Here is a 24550-nt window from a genome sequence, read left to right on the forward strand (position 1 = left end):
TTTATCACATAAAATCCCAATAATACACATTTGTTTGTAGCTGTAACATGAAAAAATGTGGAAAAGTTCAAGGGGTATGAATACTTATATATACACAAACACACACACACACACACACACACACACACACACACACACTATCCTTAGTCTTTGTCATATTTTTCTTGGGTATCGTCAGTTTGTTGGTTAATATGTAGGTTTTCTGGTGCTTACATCTGAAAACCCAGATTTAATCCTATGTTGCAGTTTATTCAATGTCCAATTCTCTTTGTGTTTAATGATATCATTGTCTTTTTACTTTCCCATTGGTCACTCATTTTTTTCATTGTGTTTTTTTGTTATGGTGTGTCCCTGCATTTTCAGCATAGACTTCCACTAAACTACCATAGTTCCATTTCTAATAAATTTCATTTGCATTTGCAACCTGCCTCTCTGGTTTGTACCACCAGGCTACAATTGAAATTTGTACACAGGCTGTGTTTATAAGAGGGGGGTGTGCACTGTCAGGCCTCATAGCAGGATACAGATGGATTAGTTTACTAACTGCTCATATGCACATTCCTTCCTTTGTTTCTGTGCAATTATCCTGTGTGTATGTATGTTGTAGAGAGAAAGGGAGAGAGTTAGAGAGAGCGAGAGAGAAAGTGAGATAGAAAGAAATTTAATCTTTGTGAATGGTCCAGTGACTTTTGCAATGTCATCAGTCTCTCATCAGTACTGATCACTCCCTGTCAGAGATTACGCCTGTATTTCCCCAAGTGAGGAGCATGGAGCTATTGCAAGGGGGGGGGGGCACTGTGCACTTCTAATGAAAAGGCTGTCATATATAATACCAAGGAACACCATTAAAAATGGCATGCATTCTAAAGAAAGACGATGGCAATTTGTAGAAATTATGGACTTGCCCAGTTTTCCAAAAGCTTTACTGGGAGAGAGAAATATACTTGTTCAGAAATATATCTGCTCTAAAAATGTATAATTATCTGTGTTACAATGTTTTTTGAGAAACTGTGTTAACTGGAGCAGAGTGGAAGGCATAGTTTCATATGCATCTAGTATAATTTACCAGAAAAACATATAACATCACACAGGTCATGTGGCAGCTTAGCTACAGTGCCTTGTAGTTTTTTTCACTCCTCAAAATGCATGGTGCATACTACCACAGTTCAGCATTCAGCATTCAGCATCCAGTATCCAGCATTCAGAGTCTGTGCACCAGTTGGAAGGAAAAGGAACTGGAGCTCCTGGAACTATTAAAACCACTTTACTTAACGAGACGCACCACATCAGTCAGTGTTTTCAAGTAGTGGCCCCCAAAAATGACCTGCTGAGGGAAACAAATGGGCATTGGGACAATGTGGAAACAGAGGACGAAATGAGAAGATAAACCCTCCATTTCCACTAGGCAAACCACTCTGTGTAACAGATAAAACCCTCCTTGGAATGTATCACTAGATAAACCCCTCCATAGAACATACCACTAGATAAACCCCTTCATGGAATGTGCCAGTGTATAACCTTCACAGAATGTACAACTAGAGGTGATTGAAAACTTTCTGGTGGCTATAAAAGTCAGGCCTCAAGGATAATACATAGGCGCCAATTATGTCAGTACAAGAACAAGTGTTCTGTACCAGAACAATTGAAACAGGTATAATCTTAGATCAAACCCAAGGAGCAAATGGTGCAAAGAAGCCTTTGATGTAAACTAAGACTTTTTTGTAGCACCTCACAATGCATGGAGCACACTACCAGGCCGCATGGTGTAGGTGGACACAATATACAAGAAAAGCTCAAGAAGTGATAGGAATTATACATACAAATACATGAGGGTTAGATCTCCCAAGTCATGTTCAAATTGGAATCACCTTAGAGTGGTGATCTGTTAGCTGACATGAAAAGCACTGGGTTTTATGTACCTCTAAACTTTTCTTAATGCAATATTTCCATATCAACTTACAAAAGAAATTAAATTTCATGACACAATTATACATTTCTCATACCCCTCATATAGATATGTGCTTTAACTAATTTGATCAAATATATGTTTTGTTTAAGATGGAAGAAAAGCAATAACTATTTAGTAAGAACATTGGTTATATCCCAAAAGCACTTACAATATCGTTGAGAAGCAAAGCCAACTTTTTGTTGTTAAAAAACGCAGAAACATGTTAAAAGCCAATGGTTCATTAACAACACTGAAAGTTTAGATGTGACTGGTATTAGTGTAGCAACATTGAGAATATGTATGTGACTGGTTTTAATGCAAGTACTATTTGAAACTGGACATCTTTTAAATGCACCAAAACGTTATTTGGATGGTAAGTTAATTCAGTCCCTTGGGGTTCAAAATCTCCCGTGAGCCATCATATGACTTTTTAATATCACATGTAAATGATGACCTGACTGATATGAGAGCTCTGTGAGCCTTGATTCTCATACTTGCCAAATGTGAGCCAAACAAATTGGTTGTGTAATGTCAAGTAAGATTGAATTTACATTTTTAAGCCAGAAACAACCATTATTGATTTGACTCTTCTGGGGGACAAATATTTAAGTTAGGAGTTTAACGTGGATTGTAATAATTGTGAGGCAGATGCACATGCTGAGAGGTGCAAGATTTATAAGGACAAATCCATAATCATAGTCATAGTCAAAGTCTAGGGTCATTTTACCAAAATGAAGAGTCCAGGAATACAGCTTCACAAATGATCAAAGGCACAAGAACATGAACAGGGGATGCAGGCTATAACAAGAGGCTAGTATTACATACACTGAGGCTAGGCTTAACAAACAGAGACTAGCATTACAATAACCAACAAAACACAGGCAAAAAAAAAAAAAATGCAGAGTTTACATACACAAGTTAAAGAGGACTTAACTAGACACAGGACACAGCTTTAAATACAAATAACAGTGGACACTTGAATGCAGTGTATTACTACACTCATGCCTTTTTCCATTGTGATGATCTCACCTTGTCTGGGGAGACTGGGTAAAGAATAGTAAGGAATAGTAAGCTCATGTACATGTGCTTTTCTTACCCAGATGGGTTCAAGGCCTCAGAAATGTGGGTCCACAGAATGTTCTCATATATATATATATATATATATATATATATATATATATATATATATATATATATATATATATATATATATATATATATATATATAAAAGCATTATTTGCATTGAAATATATTGTTTAGTAATTTTTTTTCAAATATCTTCTTGACCTGGAGAAGTATCTGGACACAATAATATTTTTAAATGGACAGTATATTGAAATGGATAGTGTATTTGACATATATTAGATTAAACTTTATTGTTATTGTGCACAGTACAGGTACAGAGCCAATGAAATGCAGAATTGACAGAATATAAGCAATGAAATAATAGATTTGTTGAAAATGGCATATAACATATATATAACTAGTGTTTATCTATTCATGTCATGTTGATAAAACCCCTTTTAAAAAGTAGATTATGTTGTCGTCTTTGATTAAAATCAACGTGATAAGACATTGGCGCCCTCTGGCGATGAATGTTGTCAGCAGTACAGTATTAAAAAGTATTTTCTTGTGTACTTTAAATACAATGATTGTGTGTGTGTGTGTGTGTGTGTGTGTGTGTGTGTGTGTGTGTGTGTGTGTGTGTGTGTGTGTGTGTGTGAGAGAGAGAGAGAGAGAGAGAGAGAGAGAGAGAGAGAGAGAGAGAGAGAGAGAGAGAGAGAGCATTGACAGGGAGAGAATGTGAGTCTGTGACATTTCCATTCGTGCATGACTTTAAGAGCATAGTGTATGAAATCTTCAAGCGTTCAGTAAACTTTGTTTTAAAACGTTGTAACGATCATTGTGTCCTGTTTGTAACTTGATTAATAGTTTGAAATAGATTATTGGTTTGAGGCGTTAATTTCAAAACCAGTCACCAGTTTCCTCCTCTACAGGAAATACATCTGCAGGGCAGAAATGCCACCTGACGTGGCATGAGGGGCGGAAATGCTTGTTTGTGTTTTGGTTCTAAAAGGGAAGTTGCGAGAGAAAAGAAAGGAGGGGACGTGATCGGGGTTGGTGAAATTACCATCAACTCACCCCAATATTAAGGAGAAACAATCGCTAATTCTAAAAACCCTTTGACTGAGACAAGTTTACCCGACCTATCGACTGGCATCCAGGTAAAATACATTGACGTGTTTCGCTACATTGCTTATTTGATTGAAAGGCGTATCCCTCAGTCAGTCAGTTAGCTAGCGTTAGCTTAGTTAGCTAATCAGGTAGCTAGCTAACATGTTAGCTAAACTGACAGTAAATAACAGGCCTCTTGTCCTAGTTCTGCTTATAAAGATTCTCACTATACCTGGTCATTTTACACCAACTCAAAATATGTTATTTCATTAAATATTGATGTTAAAATATTAATTATATCAGTGTTGTCACTGAAATGTCAGGATACAACAAGCTCGCTACCAAGATGCTTGCTTGGGTGGGAAAGCTAACTAGCGAGCTAAAATTAACTTACTCACGAACGATAGCTAGCAGTTTACTAGCTACCGATGATTGGACCAGCGCGATTTGTCAGCATTTCAATATTAAACAATTATAACTAAATATGTTTATGCAAGAAACATCATTTGGCAATATGGCAAAGTTGTGTTTCGGGATTGACGTTTGCGAGCTGTATAGCTATGTCGATTTGAGTACTGAATAAACAAGTTAGCCAGCTGGGTTTTCTGTTAAAAATGGCGGCCTCCTAATTTAGCATTTTTGTAAAATAGTGGTATTGAGAAAGTGGAATGGGGGAAAATAATGGGAAGATGATGTAAAGCCAGCATGCTAAGATTATCCAGCAACACAGTACGGGATCCTCCGTCAACGACAGAAAGGGTTTTTTAATGTTAACAGAGTGTAAACAGAGCGGTAATCCACCCCAATATGCCAACTTCCTTGAATCGTCGTAGCAGCTGTCTGCGAGAAATGTACTATTTGTTTGGTCTGTCGTTATGCCAGTAAATTGAAGTCACCATTGATAAACGTCTCACGCCAGACGTTGAAGATGACCGTGTATATTTAGACTGTGAAAGACCAAATACTTGTAGACCGCCAGACAAGCAACATTCACACAGAAAACATTAGTCACGTCATTGAGACCTGATATCGTACATTCCATGTGCATAAGACAAATAACCCAACAGGGTTGTTTTTTATGTAAGGTAATGTATGTCTGGAGATTTAGGTGACCTTATACGTCATACATGTGAAAGTGTGTGTTGGGATAACGATGTCAGCTAGTGCTGTTGCAACGTCACACTGAGTGCACCCATATTTTAACATTTCTGTGCAAGTTTACATTCATTAAAGCAGTGCCATTGCTGTGTATGTTGGTATAGAACTGACAATGAATGATCACTTTAATAAAATGTGTATGTGTTGTAACAATTTTTAAGTGAGTTGAAGTATAATGACTGGCTAGATGAAACATTAATGACTTTACTGGACAGACTAAACTGGCATGTTTTTGAATATGTTTTGCTTGGACCATGCTGTGGTTCAGTTGTTATCATGACTTAAAGCACATTTAGCCTATTTCTGATTCTCTAAAGGAAATTAAATTGGCGGTCTCTGTAGGAATGTGATGGAGGTCCTTGCTCAGCACTCACGTGTTGATGTGTAGACTACCTCTAAATCTAATTTTCCTATTCAATGCTGAATTGGGATTAGGAGCTAAATATAGTAGGCATGTGAGTTTTGTAGAATGTGATGCATAAGCAGAGAGAGTTTTTACTGCACAAAAGCTGTTGTCCACAAAACCTTGGCTGTTTGTGGAATTTTGTGAAAGATCTCATTGTTCCAGAAGACAACTCTGAAGAGACCTTGATTGCATTCAGAGTGCATAGGCCAGATGTTTTTTGCAAGGTTTTAACCACAACTAGAAATCAGTGACTGCAGAATGAAGTTCAGCTTGATGCATAATTTAAAAACTGTGTGAGCTGATAGGATGTCTTCTCCAGACTAACATAATTTGCAAAAATGACTGGGATAGGTAATGAAGTGAAAGCTAGCACCAGCACTTAGTGTGATGTAAATTACCTAACAGCAAGGGCCAAGAACTTTTACTCATTATTAAACATGTTCACCTGAAAATCTCAGAACCTAAGAAAGGGTCAGTTATAAATGTCGAGCCAGCATCTACACCAGGCTTTAGAACTTTAAAAGCAAACAGACAGAAAAGAAAACAGAAGAGCCAAGCTCATGGTCAATGTGAAAGTGCTCGTTTCTTCATTTTTTAACCTTGTAGGTCTTACTGGAACAGTGCAGTGTAAGTGTGCCAGAAGGAGAAGGGGACGTTGACAGCTGTCATGGCCAATCGAGGAGGAGCGACCCGACCGAACGGGCCCAATGCTGGCAATAAGATCTGCCAGTTCAAACTGGTCTTACTGGGAGAGTCAGCTGTGGGCAAGTCCAGTCTTGTGCTGCGTTTCGTCAAAGGCCAGTTCCATGAGTTTCAGGAGAGCACAATAGGAGGTAGGGGTTTGTTTGAGTTCTGGCAATGGGCGGCTATGAGGGAGAGAGATGAGGATGTGAGGGTTATTAAGAATTTCTGTGATAATTGTTCCTACGTGTATGTTGGCATGGTTCCTGAAGAATAAAAAGCCATTCTGATTTAGACCTACACTAACCCTCAGTCTCAGTTTCACTCTCCAGATGCATCATAGGCTGTGGGTTGGTTTACTTGAGACTTTGTCTACTCATTCGCTTAAATTGTGACTTTAATTTGCAAAATTACTCTCGTAATTAATTTGTGGCATTCTAAATGCAAACTTAATTGGTGTGTAGAAAATTGGTAGTTTACCATGAATGTTATGTGACTTATGGGTAGATTTCCAAAGCATGTATATGCTTGTCTAATATGGCATCCTTTTTGTTCATGGTGTGCACACTGTTTTTACAGTATGGGTTAAACTATAATATGATAAATGGAAGCTGTTGCACTAGATTTAATAAATTGGCAGTCTTAACTGGCGGACAGATGTGTTCATCCGAATCAGAAAGCCTATGCTTGGTGAAACTTATATTAATTACTTTTTTTATTATGTTTGAATTAAATTAGATTTAAGCAGTTTTTACCAAGATGGCATGAGTTACCCATTCACCTAGGATGCATGCAGTAATATGTAGTGAATTTTCCATTTTCCATTTGAAGGTATATTTGAAGGTTTTTCCCACTTTGTATTGACATGGTTTAGAGCAGTGCTTCTCGGCCAAGTCCAAATGGTCCCAGGCCCACCAGATGGTCCTGAACCAGAACCAGGCCACAATGAACACTGATTACCTGGTACAGGTGGACTGGGAGCTGTTTGAGCGCAAACAAAATGGACTGTTGTCAGGTTCCAAGGACTAGGTCGAGAAACACTGGATTAGATGACAAGATCAGAAGAAAGAAAAGAAAAGTTGATACTTCATTTAGACTGGCTGAATGGAATGTGCATATGACTGTGTTCAGTACTGACACCTCCCTGGCTTTTGCTGGTCTCAGCGGCCTTCCTTACACAGACAGTGTGCTTGGATGACACAACGGTGAAGTTTGAGATTTGGGACACAGCTGGACAGGAGCGCTACCACAGCCTGGCTCCAATGTACTACAGAGGTGCCCAGGCTGCAATTGTGGTTTATGACATCACCAATGAAGTGAGTCATTGGTGTGTTGATTTGTTACAGCAACTAAGCTTGCTGTTGACATATTTGTTGAATGCTTCCTTCTCTTGTACATCTCCAAAACATGATATTTGATCAATAGATTGATTGGCAAGCCTTGTTGTTACTAATGGGTTGCAACTGGTATATCTGTACCCTGCATTGTCTATATGTCTGTGCCTCTCTTTTATTTTCTTACATGTAGTTTAAGTATAACTTGAATTTCTTTTACAACCTGCCTTCACTCATGTCAGGCTTATCCAAAAGAGATATAATTAATCTGTTACCTTTTAACTTATAAGGAGTGATTGTTGTCTACCCTTAATACTGAGCTATTATCAGTATCATGTTTTGGAAATTTTGTTACAGTATAATTTTGGTATAGATATGACACAATTTCTCATGTTTGTCATATTCACGTAGCCTGTAGCTCCACTGAAAAACTTTGTTGCTGAAAAACAACTTTGTCATTTGTTCAGTTCTACAGTGCATTTGTTATGAAAAAGCTAGTGAGCAGAAAAACAAATTATCAAGCACCAAGAAAAATATAAATCACACCAAAAACTTGTTTTCTAGTGTCTCTGTAACTTTTTTTGTGTCCAAATATGGTGAATGTTTTTATGAATGGAATGGAGAGCACAGATTAGTATCTTTATTGTAACCTTGCTTAGTAGCGTTTAAGTGTTTTCTTTCTCCCATGTAGGAATCATTTGCAAGAGCGAAAAACTGGGTGAAGGAACTTCAGCGACAGGCTAGCCCAAACATCGTCATCGCTCTTTCTGGAAACAAGGCAGACCTTGCAAATAAAAGAGCTGTGGAATTCCAGGTAGGGTTCTAAACGCAAATGCCAATTTTGAGCTTTACATAACATGCTGTGAGTTTATATATCTATACTTCTGCTAATGCATATGGCTAATGAATACAAAATATCATTCTGAAACTGGCTTGCTAACTTGTTCCCACAATTATTTGAATCTGTATAATTGAGCAGTTTTGCTATCATATAAACTCTGCTAGTTAGCAGTTACATTAAAAATAGTCTCCACAGAAATAATGTTCTCAGTATAATGCAATGCAGTGTATAATGCAAAATGTGTTTATACATGGACATTTTTAGTGCAGTTTGAAGCCATAGCCTAGTTATTCTGGGTCAAAATGTATGCATAGAAACCAAACATTTTGAAGCAATGTATCATAAATCTACATTTGCATTTACTGTAGATTTCTAACACAAAATTCAGACACATTTAGAACTATCACAGGAGTACAAGAGTACTGCTAATGTGTCGTAACACAATCTTCGCCTCGAAGTGATTGAACGAGTAGATTCCTGTGTAGGGCTGTAGACCATGTGGTTGTTGACTCATGTGTCTGGGATGCTGTTTTTCAGGATGCAAGTTCATATGCAGAAGACAACAGTTTGCTGTTCATGGAGACATCAGCCAAGACCTCAGTGAATGTGAATGAGATTTTCATGGCCATTGGTAGGTCCTTTTGTTTTTACAATACAAGTAATGTTACAACAATTGCAGTTTTTATGCATGAGAAGATTTTTTTTTAAATATATGCTCTGTATTTTTACATGTGATAAAACTGTGTGAAGACAGTAATAATGAAAACTTTAGTTAGTAGTATTTCTTTTTTTTTATTTTTATTTTTTGCTGTGTATAATTTTGTAATCACTTCAGACCCCCTCTCTATTTCAGCTAAAAGGTTGCCCAAGACTGAACCCCAGACTTCTGGAGCCAACAGTGGGCGGAGTAGGGGTGTGGACCTAACTGAGACAGCCCCGCCCACAAAGGCTCCCTGTTGCAGCAACTAATTCAAACATCCCATCCACCAAACTCTTACCACAACAACTAAATGCAAGGCCCTGCCCCTCCCCCAACTTGGTTATAACTGTAACTAATGAAATGCCCTTCTCTGTTCCCTTTCATAACTTGGTGGTCAGCAATTACAAAAGCTTTGCCATGCCCTTCTGCATTTCTTCTATGTGTATAGGCCCTTTATGCTTTTTTTTTTTTTTTTTTTTTTTTTTTTAAAGGTTATGGCTTATGTCAAACACTCATCAGATCCCCCCCGTTATTCTGTCTGTTGGCCCTAGAAACGGGGAGGGGTTTCTACCCACCCTGTCATAGCTAAAGACTATAGCCTATATTTCTCCAACAAAGTTCTACTTTTTCTGCTCACCTTTTTTATTGGCTTAAAATCAACATTTTATCCATATCTTGTGGCACGTTGCTGAGAGAGTATGAGCTGGGTTACAGTTGTCCCTTCCCTCTCCTGGTTCTATGCTTACCACAACCACATTCTATGGTCCTTATCTTCTAGGCTTCTAGATGCCTCAGTTGCACGGTGAAATAGCTGACCACCCCACCCCCCACTGTACTGTCTATAAAAACAAAATCCACTAAAATCCTTATTATTCACATACACTTGCACATTTAAAAGTATGTATCCCCCCCCCCCATAGTCTCTGGCTATTCATGAAGAACCTTTACTCATTTTTCATTACAGTTCTTTTGGCACATTGCAAGTGTGTGTGGTGGGTTTGTCACTAAGCAGCTTGGAGAATTCTCTTCCCCCCCCCCCCAGCACTGTATTCATGTACTGAAAAATTATGTTTCTCTCTCATTCAGTTTCATGCACATCTACATACACTATGAGTAGTCATTGTGATTTTCCCCTACAACATTTCCACAAACATGAATCTGATGCTTCTTTCTGGTTTTAACACACCAGGTGTTTCTTACTTCATGCCTTGCACTAAATTTGTTCATGAATACGTCTGCTCTAAATATAGCCAGAGTGATATAAATAAATAAATTTTATATATATATATATATATATATATATATATATATATATATATATATATATATATATATATATAAAAAATTTACTGTAAATAGGGTGTTGCAATGTAGTCTACTTTTCCATTTACTGTTGCAGAACTAATGCTTCATAGGGAGTTGTCTAGATAATCATTTAAAAACTGTACAGTAACCAGAAACTGCTTTGATAGGGGTTTGGACTTATGTTTCTTTTTTTCACAAAATGGTTAAATTATAATCAATGGTGGTCTTATAAATGTATGTAGTGTTATTAACAAAAATAAGAAACAAAACATCCAGCTTGTTAGTGGTCTTTTGTTTCCCTGTAACTTGTGACCGTACTTGGCTATATACAATTCATTGTTCCCTGAGGTCTTGACAGTAATCGTTGGATGTTGTGGTTTAATATTTGGCTTTGTTTACACAACTTAATAGTTTGATAAGTTGTTCATTATGTGTACACGTTTAGCGCTGCATTGTAATTAGTTGCTTAAATTGTGTTGACCACTTTAGTTGACCCTCCAGTCTCATACATCGTGCAGATGTTCATCAGGTTATTAGTTTTAAAATGGCAACGTGAGTTATAGCCTAACTATTCTACTCAGAAGAGGAGCAACACTTGAAAGTTTGGACTGAAACCCTTCAAGAGCCATTTTATTTATATCTATTTTCATCACGCCTAGATTTACACAGTCCTAATTGGACTGCAAATTTTTTCTTAGTCTTGACGGTAATACATAATACATGTTGGGCGTGTACCGTTAAGAGGTGCAGGGCTTCATTCTACATCTGGTCTGTAGTAATACTTGAATTTAACAATTACCTAAACATACGGTTATAATCGTATTTTACCACTTCTTGATAGCGTACGTTTGACCTTGAAATTGCAGCCGAGTGCATTTTTGTAGCCTACCCTGCATAGAATCATAGTGGAATCATATCCTTTTTGTTTCCCCTAGTGGACGCACGAAGCATTTACAATGTCAAATGAAAAACAGGGATGAACGCCATGTCTGATCCCGCTGTGGAGGAGTAGAAAGCGACGCGCTGCGCGGTCGTCGAAGGATTCGGAGCACAAACTCGAACCCGGAATCCGAGATGTCAGAAAATTCCGGGATTCAACAGGGCTCCCCAGCTATCGGTGCAGCGGGCTCTGCTCCAGCTGCGCCTGGAGCTGGGGGATCCGAATGTTCTGGCACCGCTGTCGGCTCTGCACGTATCGCCGTGAAGAAGACTCAGCTCCGCTCCTCCCCGCGACTAAAAAAACTGGAGAAACTCGGTGTATACTCTTCTTGTAAGGTTCGTCACAAAAGGAAATCTGTTTGCTAAAATAGCATGGGGAATTTAGTGACATTTATCGTTTTTTCCTCTTAGTTTAGCCAGTGTTATATGAGTACCACTACCTACTGAACTCACTCTTAAATTTGCAAGCGCAGCACAAAAGCCATCGCTTTACCCACCATTCCGTTTTAAATTCGCATGGGATATTTTCCAACAGTGATCCTATAATTAATTGTGTACTCACTTATAACACCAAAGGTTATGTTGTATAGAAGTATTTCCGTGATCTGAGCAGAAAGACTGCTGTTTGGCCAAAGTAGGTAAGAGGACGTAAACATTGGGCAGAGTTGGCGGGCTGTCAGTTTAAGTATTTAATATCTGTCGTGTTTATATCTTGTTGACTGCATTTTTTAGATATTTATGCGGACATGACAGTAAGCTTTCCTGTTTAAGTTTGTTATGAAACATGAGACAAGCACAACGTCTTTCCTCGGGAGACTCGAGCGGAGTCTTTGTTATGACAGGATGACAGCTGCTGGGGGGCGGGGTCTCATAACGCGCACGTTCCAGCGCTTTGCCCGAGCTAGGTCGCGCGGCTTAATATTATTTTCAAAGCCAAGTTAACTTACTGAAATATTAGAAGTTAATGACATTAGAATTTGATATATGGAAGTTCGTTGAGTGCTTTGTATGCATACGTCGAGCACCGTTAACTTTTTGGTTTGTTATTATTTGAGTGTTTTTTTTTTTGTTTTGTTTTTTTAACACGAAATTTTCTCTATCGTCCTCAGCCTGAAGTAAAATCGATCCGGAGCATACTCTGTTACCATAGTTTAATTTTAAGTTATCAGAATTACTGTGTCCAGAGGACAGCTAACATCTGTTACACGAGTTGATTTGCTGTTTCTCTGATTGTATCATCCGTTTGTAAGGCTTTGGTGATGAAAAAGGAGATGAGGGACAACACTGTGTAAATGTCTTTTTCTTGCTTCACAGAAATTACAGTGCTTAATTTAAACTTGGAAGTATTATTTGGTTGGGAATATTCAGATAGATTAAAATGTTTTTGGCTTGAGGTGAAAAAAATTAGTAACTCTACGGGGGCTGTTTAAACTGTTTGTTTATTTATTTATTTTTAAAACCTGTTTAAATTTTATTTACGTTATGACAGATTAAGTGGCCAGTGAATGTCGATATAAAGTAGACGTATCTAATAATAGTGATAAAAAGTATATGTATCTAATAATAGTGATAAAAAGTAGATGCATCTAATAATAGTGATAAAAAGTATAGGTATCTAATAAAGGGTTAGAGGTTAACTAGTAGAGTGACTGATAAATGTCCAAATAAAAAATCCTAAAAATAGGCCAAGCATTCACTAATAAGAAACACTGATGTAGAGTTGTAAATAAAAAAGCTTTTTAAAGCAAAATGGATCTAATTAATGTTTTGCAAAATGGATCAAAAATAATAAGCATTTCTGCACCTAGAGTTACCAATGTTTAAACCCTACTATTTCTTTACACTGATGTAAAAGTTTCTTCCTCAGGCTGAAGGAGCTTGTAAGTGTAATGGCTGGAAAAGCCAGAATCCTCCTCCAACTCCACCACCTCCAACGCCTCCTAGGATTGAGCAACCAATTGCTGTTAATCTACTTGAGCCTTGCAGGAGTTGTAGCCATTCCTTAGGTAAGATGTGGCTATCATAGTTGTAAAAACACTGCAGTCCTAAATTTGTCCCTATGGTGTGAAATGTAAACTGCACGGTGGAGTATGTCAAACCTGTTGAGTAAGACTTCATTCCTCTCCTGTCAACTAGGAGATCATGTGACACATCTTGAGAATGTATCCGAAGAGGAGGTGAACAGGCTGCTGGGTATTGTAGTTGACGTGGAGTACCTCTATACCTGTGTTCACAAAGAGGAGGACGCTGACACTAAACAGGTCTACTTCTCTCTGTTTAAGGTGATTTTCTGAGTTTACTCTGACATGTTCCTCACCAACACTACAATTACCATAGGCACTTTTCAGCTTTTCTAATTATAAAGGATGTATTATACATATAAAGTATGTTTAGGCATGTAAATATATTAAGGATGTATAGTATTAAGGTGCATGCTGAGTTTTGATTACATTTTCATTTATGACATTTAGAAGACACTCTTACACAGAGTGACTTACAGAAGGGCTTTAGAAAAGTATCCTTAGCCTAGCACAAAAAGGTTAGGTACAAATTGAGTCCAAAAATACCTTTAAGCCAAGATACTGCCAGAAACAAGTGACAGTGCTGAAACCTAGATTAGGTGTGTTTTTTGATGTGTCTTTCCTAGGCAAGACCTAACATGCATTTTAAATATTTTTAGCTGCTGAGGAAATGCGTATTGCAAATGGGGAAGCCTGTGGTGGAAGCTTTGGAGAGCCCACCATTTGAGAAGCCCAGCATTGAACAGGTAAATTGTCATTCAGCAGTGCAGACAAGCCCCAGTACATGTGACATAGCTAATGACATAGCTAACCCAATGCATGTGACTTAGCTAATAACATAACTAAGACAAGCATGTATTGTTCCTAAATTCCCACTTATAAATTATAAAGTTATAAATCCAACTGGCAAATTAAGATGCAGACTCAACAGTTATTTGAAGAGAACAACTAGTCCTGTTCTTTATTGTAAGTTAGTGATAGCAAGCTTTTGAGGTCTCCCGACTATGTCTGAGGCGGTACACGGTAGTTAAATTTTATACATAAGATACATTGCCTTTTTAAAATATTTACCTTTTGAAGTTTTCAGCACTATATCCTAATCATGCATTATTTATATTATGCAAATTGATATTCAATACTTATACCAGTTAGAGTTTGGTACCATTATATTCAAATGAGGGGCTTTAAAAAAAATATCTCTTTTGCCCACCTACTCTTGACAACATTGTTTGCTATACCACTTGGTAACTGTTGCTTTTACACCACTCTACACCTGATACAGAGACCCTCAAAGGCCACTATACTGAGGTCGCAGGTCACGTTATGTGAATACAGAATAATATTTTGCTTAATTTTCTTTTACCTAAAACATATTATTACCTCACATGTAACATAGCTAATGACATAGCTAGGCCACAGGACTTATACATTATGCTGTCAGTCTGAGTATACCTCAGTGTTCCTTGGATAAATATTCTTTGATGTTGGATATCTGAGAATAGTTTTGATCAAGTAAGCTTTGATTTAAAACAGACATGACTTGTTTGACATCAGGACTTATACAGTGTCCAAACTATTTCTATAGAACACCCTAGAAAATGAGATGCCATATTTAAAGGGCTATCCTTTAAAAAAAATTATGCTTTACATAGAAGGCTGTCATGATCAATCTTTGATTTGTCTTTCAGTCGGCATATTATTAATCATGTAATAAAATTACGTTTAGAATGTAATTCACATATTTCTTTTTATGTTTTCCCCACCATTGCTAAGAATATTTGTCTAAAGTCTCCACTGCATATCAGAATGTGAGCTTTGAGCTACTATCAAGTGCATTTATTGTCTGCTGGCTTGTGTCCCAGGGGGTAAATAACTTTGTGCAGTATAAGTTCAGTCACCTACCTTCTAAAGAGCGGCAAACTATTGTGGAGCTGGCAACGATGTTTCTAAACCAGATCAACTACTGGCAGCTGGAGACTCCTTCACAGAGGAAACAGCGGGTGCCCACTGACGATGCCGCTGGGTACAAAATCAATTATACCAGGTACACATGGGGAGTGGGGGTGGGGGCTTCCTAAGGGGGGAAATTGTTCTGTAGTTTCTGCCTGTGTTTATACAGTGCCTCCAAGTAGTATTCCATCCCCTGCAGATTTTGCAAATTCAACAAGTTGCAAATAATTTAGAGCCTTCAAACTTTGAACAAGAGTAGCATTTATTAACAGATGCCTAAATATTACAAACAAAAAGTACAAGTCGCTCAATTAAATTATAGTACATTTTAAACATAAAAATTAGGGTCAATTATTATTCAACCCCTAGTTTTAATATTTTATGGAATAACCCTTGTTTGCAATTTCAGCCATTAATCATTTTTTATAAGACCTGATCAAGCCAGCACAGGTCTCTGGAGTAATCTTGGCCCACTCCTCCATGCAGATCTTCTCCAAGTTGTCTAGGTTCTTTGGGCATCTCTTGTTGACCTTAACCTCCTTCCACAAGTTTTCAATTGGGTTAAGGTCAGAAGACTGACTAGGTCACTGCAACACCTTGATCTTTTCCCTCTTAAACCAGGCCTTGTTTTTCTTGGCTGTGTGCTTGGGGTCATTGTCCTGTTGGAAGATGAAATGATGACCCATCTTAAGATCCATGATGGAGGAGCGGAGGTTTTTAGCCGAAATCTCCATTGTGGATACATTATGGTATTTATTGAAACCAATGTCCCTACCACCATGAGCTCTTCCTGGGGCTCCCTCATTGTTGTCCTTGACTGTTTGGACAAGCTTGTCCAAACCTCAGCACAGGAGGAAACTTTCAAAGGCTGTCCAGGCTGTGGAAGGTTAACAGTAGTTCCATAAGCCTTCCACTTCCACAGTGGTGACAGATAGGCCCAACTCTTGTACCCCTTACCAGCCTTGTGACCCTCCACAATTTTGTCTCTGACAAAATTTTTGGAATGCTCCTTAATCTTTCCCATGTTGACCATGTATGAGTGCTGTTCACTTGAGGGGCTTTTATAGTCAGAAAAGGCAGGAAAAAACAGAAAATTAATTCATGGATGTGAAGCTCATTGTTCTTAATACCTCAGTTACTTCTTATTAATTGAGGGAACCGAACAGAATTCTGCTGGTTTGAGGGGTTGAATAATAATTGACCCTCTGTTAAACTTTTGCAATTTACAAAATGTTAAAAATAAAAATAAACAGAGAAATAACATTCTTTTTTTCTTTTTTTTTTGCTGCAGTGCATTTCACATGTCCAGGCTGATCTACAGTCCAAATTTCACAATGCTAAGTTAACTCCAAATGTGTAAACCTGCAAAACCTGAAGGGGCTCGAAAACTGCTTGGAGGCACTGTATGTGTAATGTGTGTTTGAATTTATGTTTGTGTGTGTTGACTTAGTTTACACGTGTGTTCATATATTCTTGTATTTGTGTGTGTATTTAGATGTGGTTTGGGTGTATGTACCTGTGTTTACATGTGCGTTTGTGTGTATATGTCTTATGTTTGCGTGTTGTGTGGTGTTCATATGTGTGTTTGTGTGTGTTGCAGGTGGCTGTGCTACTGTAATGTGCCACTGTTCTGTGACAGTCTCCCACGCTACGAGACAACGCAGATATTTGGGCGTACTCTCCTGCGCTCTGTCTTCACGGTCATGAGGAAGCAGCTGCTGGAGCAGGCCAGACAGGAGAAAGACAAACTGCCCCCTGAAAAACGCACACTCATCCTCACCCACTTCCCCAAGTGAGGATGCGGGCAATAAAGCATACACTTCCAGCATCACACAACCCCTCTGTGTCTGTGTACTGTTATGAATGTGCTATATGAATACTGTGTGGGTATGTGTTGTGTCTGAGCCTGTGCGTGTCCATATGTGAATGTGTGTGTTCGATCGCATGCATGCGTATGTACGTGCGTGTGTTTCTGTGTCTCTTAGGTTCCTGTCTATGCTGGAGGAGGAGGTGTACAGTTGTAGTTCTCCTATCTGGAGTGAAGACTTCATGGCTGGCTCATCAGGGGGCCAGATCCCCAGAGGTGGTTAGATACTTAACTTTTTTCTTTCTTAAGAAATATTGCTGTCCTTCAATATTTGCAGATTCAGTTTTTTATATGTTTGCCATCAATAATTAAATCTGAATTGTTTTGGTGATTTGCAGCATATGTAAAGAAAACTTTAATAATTAGTAAGGCATAAATGCATAAAATATATGTATTGTTTATTTTTTTTCTTACCTTACAGTACTTGATTTGTGTGTCAAGTAAGTTTGAAAGTATGTTTTGCACCTGTATTTAGTCATGGTTTCCTGCATCCATGATGGTCTTGCACCCCGAACCTGCGAATATTGAGGAACGTCTGCACTTTAATGCTTCTGTGAAATATTACCCTGAGATGCAGTTTAGGGTTATATTAGCATGGCGAAAACTTTAATTTTGTGTAGGTATGTTTAGAGAGAGATTTCACTTTGTGTAGATTTATGTGATGAAGCTGATGCAGCATCATGAATTTCTCTACTTGGTGGTGTTCAGTTTGTGATTGTTACTGATTGGTTCAGTGATTAGTGTGGCACGACCACTGTACTGCAGCAGTAGCTCCTCCCCTGTGGACACAGCAGGTGGGGGCAGCGTGAGTCCCGCTTGGAAAACCAACTCTGCTGTGGAACCCAGCCCATGTAAGTACAACCATCATGCCATCACGCTTTGTCTTTTTAACATCTCATTTTAACTCTAACATTACGATATTATAAGCAGTGGCTTACATGGGTTTTTGTAATATTATCTTCTAGTCAGTAAAAATGTAACAATTTACAGTTGGTCTATTTGAATCAAATTTTGCAAATTTCAGTCTTCATGATTATGGGTGTGTGTGAAGGTGGAGAGAAGCGAAAGTCCTCAGAGCCCTTGTCTCATGAATATACTAAGAAATCCCGAGTGATTGGTGATATTCCCATGGAGCTGATTAATGAAGTCATGTCCACTATCACGGATCCTACTGCCATGCTTGGACCGGAGGTACAGACTCTTTGTGATTAGCTATTCATGCCTAGGAAGTTACCCCTTTACGAATGGCTCATTATTATAGTGATATATCAAAATGCTACCTTCACTTAAATATGCAGAGAATCTGAACACGGCTATGCCTTTTGCATGTTTGTTGCTGGTTTTAACTGACTGCTTTAAAATCTCTCTCTGTTTCTCCATTTCCCATTAGACCAGTCTTCTGTCAGCTCACTCTGCCCGAGACGAAGCTGCAAGGTTAGAAGAGAGGCGAGGAGTGATCGAGTTCCATGTCATTGGCAACTCCCTCAATCAGAAGCCCAACAAAAAGATCCTGATGTGGCTTGTGGGTCTTCAGAATGTCTTCTCCCACCAGCTGCCCCGCATGCCCAAAGAGTACATCACACGCCTCGTCTTCGACCCGTACGCCTCTCACCTTTGAACAGTACCAATGGTTCTATGAATCATTTTTGAAGTTTTCGGATTGTGTCCTGTGTTAGGATAAAATGCATCCTTTTATACTGGTTACACTGGTCTCTTTTTATACTGGTTATACTGGTCTCTAGTATTTTGTAAGTATTACACAGGCACCAATAAGCAGTACTTCTGGACTACTGTTGCAAGCTTTACCGACTGTCCTTTTTCAGTTTTGTCTTTAGTCATTTATCTAGGGCTGCTTATTATATATGGAGTAGTGGACTCTAATGTAGCTCTGAGCTTTGATGCAAGCACAAGTTGATTATATTTAGTGTGTAACAAAGTTCTGGCTCTATACACAGGAAGCACAAAACCCTGTCTCTAATCAAAGATGGCCGCGTGATTGGGGGTATCTGCTTTCGCATGTTTCCATCTCAGGGCTTCACAGAGATTGTTTTTTGTGCTGTAACCTCCAACGAACAGGTCAAGGTGAGAAACTTTACTTTCATATTTTATATTCAAACAGATGTTCTGTGCCTTTTGTTGTTTTTGTTTAACCCCTAAAGTGCATAATATTTAATCTAAAATGATTTATAGTTATCAGTTAATTCTAAGGTACATTATTGAGTACCATTAACATTTGTTAATAATGAACAGCAAGTTTGAATTCACATCACGCTCCTCCAGCTGTTACTAAGCCCCTCCCTTCATTCTCTCCATTTACTTATGCCCCTCACTCCTGATCCAGCCTCTCCAGACCTCACCTCAATGTCTTCATGCCTTCTAATATCTTTTATACCCCACGAACATAAATTGTAAATCATCATTGTCAATTATGAAGCACTGATATAACAGTGGAATTTTTCATCAGGGTTACGGAACTCACCTGATGAACCATCTGAAAGAGTACCACATCAAGCATGAGATCCTCAACTTCCTCACATATGCTGATGAGTACGCTATTGGCTACTTTAAAAAGCAGGTCAATATCATTGGCTGTTCCAACTTGCATGTAAAACCCAATATGTAAACAATAATCAGATTAGTGTTTGTGCTGGCCCCAGCACTGACACTAAAGTTCTTTAGTGCGTTCAGAAATATAATACTCTTGCTGTTATGCTGTGTAAAGTTTCTTCTCACTGAGTATTGTCACAGAGACATTTCACCAGCAGGTTTACACTACCCATGCTTCATCTTGGGCATGAATAACAATACTGGTATAGATCGCAGCAAACGCAGTGAACATCAAAGACAGACGTTGGTAGTAGTTCTCAGTTTTAGCCATCTGCTTGATGCTTAGTACTCAGTGTGAGCAGGAAAATGATGGTTGCAAATGCAAATGTCCTTAAGCACAAGCAACATTGTTTCTCTGAAGAGCTACTTAGGTCAAATTATGAAGTAGCATTTCTCAGACTAACATTAATTAAGGTGAAAGTAAATATACTATTTAAAAATATAATTCATGTTCTATGGTGACAATGTTCTATGTCTGGATATTGTTTTTAAATTTTATCTGTACATTTATTTTACATTTTACGTTTTTGGAATTTAGCAGATACCCTTGTCCAGAGCTACTCAAAGTGCTTGTCATTTACTCATAGCCACTACAGTAAGTTAGTTTAAGATACTGTTGAACTAGAATTCTGCTGAAATACAGAGATCAATGCTGATGGCTAGAAGTGCAAAACGCATATACTCTCCATCTCAGACAACAATAGACAACAATATCAAACTATACATGTTAGAGTTTCAGTTACCCAACAGGATCAATTGTCATTATATGACATTATACTGACAATTATGTCATTTATGAAAATGTAATCTTCGCAGGCTTATACAATTCCTTGCCAATGTCTAGTTTGCCTGAATATGTTCATTACCTCATCTTTGCCTGATTTAAGTGACACTTTGTGCAGTTATGGCAATAACTGACAATGGAAATATTTGAACACAGATTCTTACTTAAGTATGTGTAGTTTGTCTTTTTACACCACTGAAGCAAATCATATAAAACTGAATAAATGTTATTGAAATATTAACGTCCAATAATAGGATTTTTTATTCACATGAAGCATGTGATGGATTTAAATGCGTCATGTTGTACACTGTATTGTGTTGTACACTGTATTGTGTTGATTCACATCTTTATTTCTTGTGCTGCGTTAGGGGTTCTCAAAGGACATTAAGGTGCCCAAAGCCAAGTATGTGGGCTACATCAAAGACTATGAAGGTGCCACACTCATGGGCTGTGAACTCAACCCCAGCATCCCATATACAGAGTTCTCCGTTATCATCAAGAAACAGAAAGAGGTGTGCACACCTGCGTGTGTCTCTGTGTGTGTTGTGTGCAAGTACATATGTGATTTGTATTTTGGTCAACAACAGTCCCTAGTAAGGTGTGGTAGAACATTCTGGTCTGTGAGAGGTTTTTCTGAACTGTGCTATATTAATGTTACTGTAGAACGTTGGAACATAAGTGAACATTTTCTTCCTCTGCTTAATGAACTCTCCTTTTGTCTGCATTTCTCTTAGATCATTAAAAAGCTGATAGAGAGGAAGCAGGCTCAGATTCGTAAGGTGTACCCTGGCTTGTCCTGTTTTAAGGAAGGTGTTCGACAGATTCCCATCGAGAGTATTCCAGGCATACGTATGTGAAGAAACTAATTGGTTTTCAGTTCAGTGTGTCTGCTTACTGTGTTTTGTGGTTTTCTCATCTTTTGTTAACTCAGTTCTTGTTCCCATTCTTCTGTTTACAGGTGAAACAGGCTGGAAACCTGTGGGGAAAGGGTGAAAATAGATACTTTAACTGTTTCTTATTTGAGTGTTTTCTTTAATTCTTCAAAACTCTGAATATCAGCTCATTGCTTCCATCATAGCCTGCTTTCAACACATCCTATCTTTTAACACATCATAGTCATAGATAATATAAATTTGGAAGTAGGACATTATCATCATATATGTAAGTAGTAAACACTTATCAAATGTAATTGCAAATACATTTATAGTTTATGGTCAAACCAAACAATCCAATCTGTTTATCCATACCCACCCTAGGAATTTGGAAAGAATTACCTTTCTCACATCACTATAAAGACAGAAGCATATTACAGTAAACTAAGCCTAGAATACCCTGGGCTGGAAAATGTCCACTGACTTGATCTGTTCCATCATCAGCTTGTCAGGATTTTTTGAAATCTGAAATAAACCTGTAGATTCTGAATAGATTGGATTGGGGATAGAATTTTACTCATGTATTCATGTGACTCTGGTGACTCATCCATGCTTGACAGTGGGTGTAGGGTCTGTGAAAATGTCTGTAATGTGTCTTTCTTTGTAACAGCAAAGAGGTAAAAGATCCAGATCAGCTCTACAGCAGCCTAAAGAACATTCTGCAGCAGGTCAAGGTGATAACACAGACACTCACAATATATTTAACCGTTTCTGTGTATGTGTCGATTTTTCAGCTGAATTGGTTTCTTCTTTCATCCAGTCACATCAGAATGCATGGCCCTTTATGGAACCTGTTAAGAAAAATGAAGCTCCTGGTTATTACCAAGTCATTCGCTTTCCTATGGGTATGCATGATTTCTCAAATATATCAGATCCTTTCTTCCATAGGGCACAATGATCAGCAAAAAGGGCTATTGGAACAGTCTTTATCCCCTGTGTTTCGCAGTGCTGGTTAAGTATGCATATTCTGCATATTTTCACCTGTTCCTAAAACACCTGGCTCAGTGTATTTGCCAATTTACATTGCAAGGACTAGGGACTGAAACACTGCGGTGTATGAATACAGCTGAAATTTGCTGTGTGCATGCTGTACAAGCTTTCATGTAGCAGTTTTCATTAACTAGTCTCTTTTAAAAAATTTTTACTACAGCAACATCCATAAGACATTTGTGTATGTCTTGGTGCATGTGTGTAGACCTCAAGACCATGACTGAGCGTCTGAAGAGTCGATATTACACAACACGTAAGCTCTTCATGGCCGACATGCAACGGATCTTCACTAACTGTCGCGAATACAACCCTCCCGAGAGCGAGTACTACAAGTGTGCCAATCTGCTGGAGAAGTTCTTCTATGTTAAGATCAAAGAGGCAGGCCTCATTGACAAGTAGAAGCAGTTCATCACCTGGCTTCTCAAATGTGGTGTTTAGCTCTAAGGTCATAAGGTTATATGGTCATAAGGTCACTGTAAGTAAGGAGAACTTCAGAAGCTCTTTGAGTTTATATGATCTACATATTATGTTGCTTAAGAGATACATGGGTGTGTGTGTGTGTGTGTGTGTGTGTGTGTGTGTGTGTGTGTGTGTGTGTGTGTGTGTGTGTGTGTGTGTATGTGTGGGAGTGTGTGCGCATGAGGGCACTGTTCCTGTGTGCAAAGGACTTTTTTCATTGTAAACAGAATGTCCCTCATGTCAGATTTTTAATTGTTACTCTTGCCAAAAATATAACATTTCACATGTGCATTTTGAGTCAGAAACTGTGTACATATCAACTTTCAAAAATAGCTGTATATTTTTTGATCATTGGTAGAGATTGGGTCATGTGGGTATACCTTCTCTATAATTAACTCAGATAATATGGCTCAAAAGAAAAAAACACATAATTGTGCTACCTGTTGTATGTTATGCACTTATTTATTATTTAAAAGAAATTGTGATAAATACAAGCATTGTAATATGAAGGGTTTTGGTAAAAAAAAAAAAAACCCAAGTAGGGGTAAGTGGTTTTTGTTCTGCATGGCACAGGCTTTGGAAAGTGAAAATTTGAAAAGTAAAACAGTCTTACCATATTTGGTCTTAATGGCTAGGCAGTCCATGGAAAAAACACATTTTTTATTTAAATACAAGAAGCAAACAGATGTGCAATAACTCGTAGATTTGTTGTTTTGTAAATGTTTGTACTTTTAAATATTTAGGAAGAGATGGACTTTGTACTATGTTGGGGAATTTTAAGGTGTTTTTATCTTTGGTTTTGAAAATATTTTATAGAATGAATAAAACTTTAGACTAAGGAGAAATATGCTGATTGCTTGCATATTTAAAGCCATGCTTACTTAAGTATTCAACACAGTGCAAGTGACATTCACAAGTGATTTTGCAGAGCTATTACCCCAACATGAACGCACCTAAGCAGGTGACACTTTTATCCATCCTAGCCCGCATTTGGCACTTACAACTGAGAACAGCCCTGAATCTAGCATCATGTGGGTCAGAGAAATTGAAACTGCGTGATCAATGCTGAGAATGCTAATAACATCTAAAGCTGAATTTGATCTATTTCATGGGCACCTATACCTGCCAAAATGTAAATGCGCAAAGATTTTCACCATGAAAGAGTTCATTTTACATGTCTTCTATAAAATGGAGTTCATATGAGATGAAGAATCAGACTGATTTGTAGTCCCCAAATAAACTAGTTTATAGTCTATAGAGTAGAATCCCACATACAAGTGGCCATGTTTAAAATATATTTAGTATAGAGTCTGTAATGTATCCAGGTCACTAGGTGTCAGAATAATGGCTGTAAATAATGTGAAGAATCACTGGGGAAAAATGACTTATTGCTATTTAAACATAATTAGCACTCCTCTGGCTCTTTCAAATGGGGTGGATGTCACATCATGC

General features: G+C 38.1%; 2 protein-coding genes across 3 annotated transcripts; both read left to right on the forward strand.

The window, feature by feature from the left end:
• Positions 1 to 3983: 3983 nt before the first annotated feature.
• Positions 3984 to 10824, forward strand: rab5aa (RAB5A, member RAS oncogene family, a). Its single transcript, XM_027028028.3, has 6 exons — positions 3984 to 4174; positions 6295 to 6521; positions 7534 to 7685; positions 8395 to 8517; positions 9082 to 9175; positions 9398 to 10824. Exons 2-6 carry the CDS (start codon positions 6356 to 6358, stop codon positions 9511 to 9513), a joined length of 651 nt encoding a protein of 216 aa, XP_026883829.2. The 5' UTR covers positions 3984 to 4174; positions 6295 to 6355; the 3' UTR covers positions 9514 to 10824.
• A 152-nt stretch (positions 10825 to 10976) lies between these two features.
• Positions 10977 to 23943, forward strand: kat2b (K(lysine) acetyltransferase 2B). 2 transcript variants are annotated; one of them, XM_027028025.3, is made up of 18 exons: positions 10977 to 11824; positions 13356 to 13494; positions 13625 to 13770; positions 14169 to 14255; positions 15372 to 15553; positions 17060 to 17251; positions 17445 to 17542; positions 18061 to 18177; positions 18351 to 18517; positions 18717 to 18925; positions 19282 to 19408; positions 19791 to 19901; positions 21086 to 21229; positions 21452 to 21566; positions 21676 to 21706; positions 22260 to 22323; positions 22410 to 22494; positions 22845 to 23943. In XM_027028025.3, the coding sequence occupies exons 1-18, from the start codon at positions 11624 to 11626 to the stop codon at positions 23036 to 23038; spliced, it is 2409 nt and encodes an 802-aa protein (XP_026883826.2). In that variant the 5' UTR covers positions 10977 to 11623; the 3' UTR covers positions 23039 to 23943. The 2 variants fall into 2 exon arrangements, with proteins under 2 accessions (XP_026883826.2, XP_026883828.2); XM_027028027.3 differs by having other exon boundaries at positions 18378 to 18517.
• The last annotated feature ends 607 nt before the right edge of the window (positions 23944 to 24550 follow it).

This window comes from Electrophorus electricus, chromosome 2 (genome assembly GCF_041902795.1).
Source record: "Electrophorus electricus isolate QZ-2024a chromosome 2, ASM4190279v1, whole genome shotgun sequence".
Taxonomy (NCBI): domain Eukaryota; kingdom Metazoa; phylum Chordata; class Actinopteri; order Gymnotiformes; family Gymnotidae; genus Electrophorus; species Electrophorus electricus.